At 40.6% G+C, this 7,120-nt stretch overlaps 1 protein-coding gene across 1 annotated transcript; it reads right to left on the reverse strand.

The window, feature by feature from the left end:
* Positions 1–1,191: 1,191 nt before the first annotated feature.
* LOC131531577 (stromal cell-derived factor 2-like) lies at positions 1,192–1,734 on the reverse strand. The gene is given in 2 exon segments (XM_058762411.1): positions 1,192–1,400; positions 1,402–1,734. Coding segments are annotated over 2 exon segments (435 nt in total). The 3' UTR covers positions 1,192–1,298.
* Between the last annotated feature and the right edge of the window lie 5,386 nt (positions 1,735–7,120).

Here is a 7,120-nt window from a genome sequence, read left to right on the forward strand (position 1 = left end):
CCAGAATCTCAAGGTTTCTGGACAAGAAAGTGATGTTAACTCTGGCAAGTGCTTTAATTCAACCTTATTTTGACTATGCATGTTGCTCTTGGTATAATGGTGTCTTAAAGCACCTTGGCTTCAGACTGCTCAAAATGGGGTTATAAGGCTTATTTTGAACCTTCCCATGAGAACTCATCTTGATACTTCTAATTTTGAAACTATTTGGTGGCTAAAATTAGAAGATTGAGTCTCTCAGATTCACCTGTGCTTGGTACATAGGATTGTGCATGGGGTGTCCCCCAATATTTGATCAATTATTTTAATAGAGTGAGAGATGTTCACAGCTACTCCACAAGGGGCAGCCTTACTGATTTTGTACTACCTAGAGTTAAGAGTAATGTAGGTAAAGAGTCCTTTTTGTATGTAGCAACAAGCTTGTGGAACAGGTTGCCAGGAAATCTTAAGTTGATTAGAAGTTGAGGAGGTTTTAAGAAGGCACTGAAAAATGTCTCAGATGCCAATCTTAGTATGATTGTTTTTTTTTTTTTATTATTGTTTTTTTTTTTTGATAGATCTATTTTTATATATATATATATATATATATATGGATGGATGTGATCATTGATGCTTGATCTGTTGTCTTTTGTTTTTTCAACAAAAGAGTCAAATTAAATCAATCAATCATAACACACAATGTACTCGTTACATCGTAAGAAGAATGGCATCTACGGTAATATTTGTCTGTTTATTTCTTATTCTGTTTCTCAGTCCGTGTCCGGATCAGATGGTGGATCGGCGCCGTGAGATGATGTCTGCAGCCCTGATCGTCGGCAGAGGCCGGGACACCTGGATGAGCATTAAATGCATTAAACTATACATTACAATTATAACAAATGAATAAATCATATAAATGAAAAACTTCAAATAATAAATAAAACACAATTATAACAAATACATTAAATTATAAATTAAACTGCCCCATCGGGACAAGACCATGGAATCAGATAAGCCGTTTGCACAATGTGACATAGCTGGGGTTGGAATTGACCTGCGGGTTTCGTCTGGCCAGAAGAGAACTGGCCCCCCGACTGAGTCTGGTTTCTCCCAAGGTTTTTTTCTCCATTCTGTCTCAGAGGGAGTTTTGGTTTCTTGCCGCTGTCGCCTCTGGCTTGCTCAGTTGGGGACACTTAATTTCTAGCGATTATCGTCAATTTGATTTCACAAATACTATTTAAACTAAACTGAGCTAAACAATGACATCTCTGAATTCAATAATGGAATGCCATTATCTAAAAATTGAGTGTTTAATCTTATCATTATACCTTACCCGTCACAGACAGCAGAGCCTCGGTGGCCGTGTGGCGGAACCGAATGGACTCATCCCGCTGCCAAACAGAGCCTGCACACAAAACGGTCCACTCGACCCAGATGGTCACCCTCGCCGTTCTCACCAAAGGCACTGACCTCCTGATTTGAAGAAAGAAGAGAAGTGAAGTAGTGGCTGTGTAGATTGCGGCCCGTGTTCACAAGGGTCCATCTGATGTTCTGTCCACACTGTACCGGAGTCCCTCGATGACATGCAGCATCATTGGTGCCCCGCACACTCCAGTAACTGTTACTGTCCTCCATCGCAGTCACACCGGTCACCGACTGCTGACCACTACCAGATCCATAGCGGACATCATGAGAGTGTAATCTGATGTTGTGTTTTACATTGAGCAGCTTCACCACCGACCCGCACGTTACATACATGACAATAACACTGTTATAGGCAACTGCACCCGTAAAAACCCCAAACTATCCATGGCTTACTGACACTCTATCGTCCAATTTGATACTGTTACAGTAGGTAGTCAACCAGAATGCCTATTACCGCCGCGGTAATGCCGCAGCGGCAAATACAAATTACTCAGATGTGAAAGTCGTTTGTGAAATCACCACCAGGTGGCGCAAAGGGACGGTTGACACGCTGGGGTTTTTTTGGCCTTCACCCACCCGCTCCCGCTATTCCCTCTTTGTTCACCCGCTGTCCGCTTAATTAGAATAATTTCTTCCTGACCCGACCGTTCTCACTAAATTTAGATCTCGTTTCCAGAATCTCACATTTAAATTTCTGCTACTGAAAGAGAGATATAGGCTAACGAATAAAAGTGTAGCCTGCACAAAATTGTATTTGTTATTTTATTCGTCTTGTCATTCGTTTAATATTTACAACACAATAGGAAAAAGTGTCGCAGAGAGAGAAAAAAAGTTTGTACAAAAATAGCCTTTTAATCTTGTCAAAATACTAAATTCGTTTGACATTTTTCCGTTAACACGGTAGGAAAAGTGTCTCAGAGAAAAATAAATAAATAGGACATCTGTCATTTAAAATGATAGGTTAAGCAAAATATAAACAAAACCGAGTTGATCGTCCTTCAAGGACAGATCCACACTTACTCCCCATATCTCCTCACTGGACGCGCCTTTAGAGAGAAATGCATCTTCATGGATTACATAGGCTAATGAAAGACTTTATAATTTTCGATTTGAATTATTTCGTTGTAAAGTAGTATTTTATAGCATTCTATAAATGTATTTATTATGTCAGTGAGGCAAGTATTTGCTGAGTTTCGGTTCAATTTTTGTGAAGTGTTCCTGCTCAAGATCAAGAGCTTGTTTGTTTTCTTTATTTTAAAAAGCAACACTTTTTTTTTTTAAATATTGTGAGTGCACACAAATAAAACTATTTGCGGCTTTTAATGATGTATACTCTTACCTTTTATGAGGAAAAATTACAGCGCATTTTAATTTTCCATTCTTAAGCAAGTGATCTCGATAGTGCCTCCATGTCCTTCAAAGCGCACTTCAGCTTCCACCTTTAGCACAAACGATTTTATATTTATCACACATTTATCTGACATTTTTAAATGTATATTGTGAAATGCATGACGTTTTTTATGTCCCATATCTTGTTTATTTGAGAAGGCTAAACTGATCAAACATATGCTCAACTCACTGTCTGGCGCTGGCCGCATGGTATTTAAAAAGATAATAAATACAACTTGAAATTAACAAACATAAAATTTTCCAATCATGTTTCTAAATTAACTTAATAAAGAAACGAAACGAAATATAATCACTTTGCCATTAAAAACCAAAACTGAACTCGTTTTAATGGCTGCAACAGCAGCTGTATAAAGGAGAAGAGAGAGAGAACGTTTGTCTCGGGAGTCGGGTAGCAAGCGGCATTTTATAGACCTGCTCCAACACACCGGTCTGTAATTATCAAGCACTGAACACCTTGGATTCACCTTGGTTTCACATGGGCTACAGAGTGGGCATGGGCTCAAAATAGGCATTTTATCTGGGGCCCACATGGGTGAACCCATGAACAACTTTCTCACGAGATCCCATCCACGACATCAAACTACCGCGAGATGCAGCCCTGCCTCGAGCTGCAAGCAGGGTGGATCCCGCGAGAATTCATTCAGCATTTCCCATCCCCCACGCGGCACGCACTGCGTCGCGCCGACACCATTACTGCTCACTGACTTGTCACGTCACGTTTCATTTAATCTGAACGCTCTCTGTTTGCACTCGTCATTGTTTACGAACAGTGCGCTGGCGTCCAGGTGCGGGTTAACAAATTAAACATTGATTTGATGTTATACACAGTAATTGTTATGGTTACATATTCATAAACGTAATTTTTTGAGGTGCATTACACCTTTATTATTATGAAGTGAAATTAATGACTAACCATTCTCTTGCTTTGCGGACACAAAACCAAAGTTAATTCGTCCAGTTGTGGTCAGCAGGATCTGGCACGGAAAAACTTGAAATAAGATCTTTATCAGAAATGTGTGTGTATTCTGCAGCTGAAAACACACTGCTTAATGTTACACATTATAATTACATTATAATTAACATGTCTATATTATGTTAAGCAAAAAAAGAAAAAATAGCCTCCAGCAGTGTGACTGAATTTTCATTTGTGTAATTCCAGTTGAAGTTTGGGGTTTGGGAGAGTTGAGCTCCGAAGTAGGGGCTGCAAAGTAGATCTTATCTGCATTAACGCAGTAACTGCGGGACCGACCAGATTTCTTGCGCCGCGGAACAACGCGTAGCGGTCGACTCGGTAACATGTATTTTGTTTGCGGGTCTGTGCGCAGTGATGCTCAGAGCAGGCTACCGATGGTGATGTACGGCCCTCAGACAGAACAGGAAGGTTGTCGATCAGTGACAGCAGAATAAGGATGGAGCAAAGTGTGGATGATGCGCTGTCCTTGAAGGACGGACTCGGTTTTGTCCTATGTCACCCATTTGTCAGATGTCCTATTTATTTATTTTTCTCTGCGACACTTTTCCTACTGTATTAACAGAAAAATGTCAAAGAATTTATAGTGTTTTGACAAGACGAATAAAAATAGCTAACAGGCTTTTTTGTACAACTTACTTTTTTTCTCTCTCTGCGACACTTTTTCCTATTGTGTTGTAAATGTTTTGTTAAAAACGTAAATTCGTTGTTAAAAACGAATTGTATCCTGACAAATAAAGATAAATACAATTTTATTAGTTTTTATATTACAAATACTATTTCGTTATATAATGTATTTGTTGAATAATGAAAGAACTTGTGAGTTTAAAATTACAGACGTTTTATTAATTTGTCCGGTATAGGCTATTTTGTTTAATTGTTTTGGCTAAATCCTGGCCAGGTTTTATTTATTCGTTTCTTGTTTAATAATGGGAATTCAATAATACAATGTGCTCACATTTTCACAAAAATTAAGGAAGGAATTAATAAAAAGAAAAAAATTCTACGATTTCCTAATTCGGGCATGTCATGTGCAGGAGTTGTCTAATGTAGCTAGTTCCTGTTAAATAAGGACAGATAACAAAGTAGGTCCGTGACATGTAGAAACTGTAACGTTTATTGTAAGAATTAAACAAATGGTGGGGGGATCACGTGACCCTTCGACGGCGATGCAAGCTTAGTCTTTCGCTCTGCTCACTTTGCCACATATTGTAAGATCCTGTCAGTAAAATTTGAACCACTCTGCATTGGACCCATCATGAGTGCTAAGGCAGACAAAGGGGATCGGAAAAGAGAGATTGAGCAATCGCCAATGAAGAAAAAATTCAGAGATTCCGCCATCTCCAGAGAAGACCTCGACGATGCTATCGCTAGCCGTATTGAACTAGCATTTAAACAACAGCAAAACACTTTGAATTCGGTTGTGAATTCGGCAGTAAGAGATGCGATGGACTCTGTACTGATTCCAGCATTGCGCGAACTGCGTGAGGACATACAAGCGACCAACAAGTCTGTTAAAGAGCTAAGAGAGGAGTTTGAGGCCATAACTACAGCGGCGAAGCAGACACGTGACGCGTTGATTCTGTGCAAGCAGATGCACGTGAGGATAGGAGGGCAGTCACGGACGTAAGAAATCAGCTGGAGCGACTCACCGAGAAGATGACGGATATGGAGGACAGGTGCAGGAGGAACAACGTCGACTGGTGGGGCTGCCAGAGGGGGCTGAGGGATCCGACGCGGCTGGTTTCCTCAGAGTTCATCTTCCCAAGTGGATTCCTTTCTTGAGGGGCCGTGACATTGAGATTGACCGGGCGCACCGCGTGTATGACGGAGGGAGAGGCTCCGATCGGCCGCGCACTCTTATCTTCCGTGTACTGAGATGGCATGACAGATCAGATATCCTGAAGGGTGCTCGGCAGGCCTATCCGGTGAAATGCGCACAGAACAATGTTACACTACTATTTTTTCCCGACTTTAGTCCAGCTACAGCGATCAGGAGAAAGGCATTTGGTCCGGTTTTGAAGAAGATGACAGCGCTTGGCCTCCAGCCCTTCCTCATCTATCCGGCGGTGGTTAAACTACGGCACAAAGGGGAACAGAAAAGCTTCGATTCCCCTCAGAAAGCGGAGGATTTTATCAGCTCCCTGTCTCAGCAGAAGACATATGCCGCGGCTCTGCGGGGCGGCGACGGGGGAACAGCGGCCGCTGTCTCTCCGGTCCAGCGAGAGGAACTTTATGGCCGGGATGGACATGGTTCTAGCTGCCCAGTAGGGGATGATGGTAGGATGGACATGGACGCTTGCTAAGTCTATTTTTTGCTTTTTCTTCTCTCCTCTCTACTACCGAGATATTGTCCCTATATATCCGGTACAACGATCTCGTTGCTGGTAAGACTGACACTCCTTTTTTCTCTCTCTCTCTCTCTTTTTTGGAGGGGACTAATTGAGAGTAGGTTTAATTAAAAATATTTTTTGGCTGTGTGGGCCTTTCGGGAGACATGTCTTGCGTTGGAGTGGATCGGTCACGAACCATCACTATTTTTGTTGCTCAGTCAGACCTATGTTCTCGGTAATGTGCGGTCTGAGTTGTTCCTCGTTATAGTTGTTGGTTGTTCAGGTTTTTATGTTGTTTGTATTTTTTACAACAGACATTTATACTGTTATTTATTTTACCTTATTTCTAAAGGGATTTTTCATCTAGGAGGTTTGGTATCTAAAATGCACGTCAGCGTTTACATGCTATTTACAGAATGGAAGTGCTTTTGTTTTTTTTTCATTTATTGAATACAATTTAGGGATTGTGAATATTCAATTCATACTCTAAATATTTTATCACTGAATGTGAATGGTTTAAATTCCGCTGTTAAACGAACCCGTGTGTTAGAATATTTACACCGTAAGTCTATTTCCTGTGCCCTAATTCAAGAGACGCATTTAAAACAAGCTGATGTGGCACGTTTTCAGAATAAATATTATAAATTAGTGGCTTTTTCCTGCGCTCAAAATAAAACTAAGGGGGTGCTTATCCTTGTTAATCGAAAGTTAAATTTAACAATTGAACACCTTGGTAGTGATGAGAAGGGTAGATTTGTGTTTATCCGATGCAAAATATATAATAATAGGTTAGCATTGGTCTCTGTTTACGGTCCGAATGAGACAGACAGTGCGTTCCTTACACAGATTTCAAAACATTACTTGAGCAGACTGACTGCCCATTAGTTGTGGGTGGGGATTTTAATGCTGTCATAAATCCTGCTTTAGATAAATCTCAATTTGATACAACAGCCAATCCATCTTCTAAATTACTGAATAAATTTATCACGGAGCTCAACTTAATCGA

Source organism: Onychostoma macrolepis, chromosome 23 (assembly GCF_012432095.1).
Source record: "Onychostoma macrolepis isolate SWU-2019 chromosome 23, ASM1243209v1, whole genome shotgun sequence".
Classification (NCBI taxonomy): Eukaryota; Metazoa; Chordata; class Actinopteri; order Cypriniformes; family Cyprinidae; genus Onychostoma; species Onychostoma macrolepis.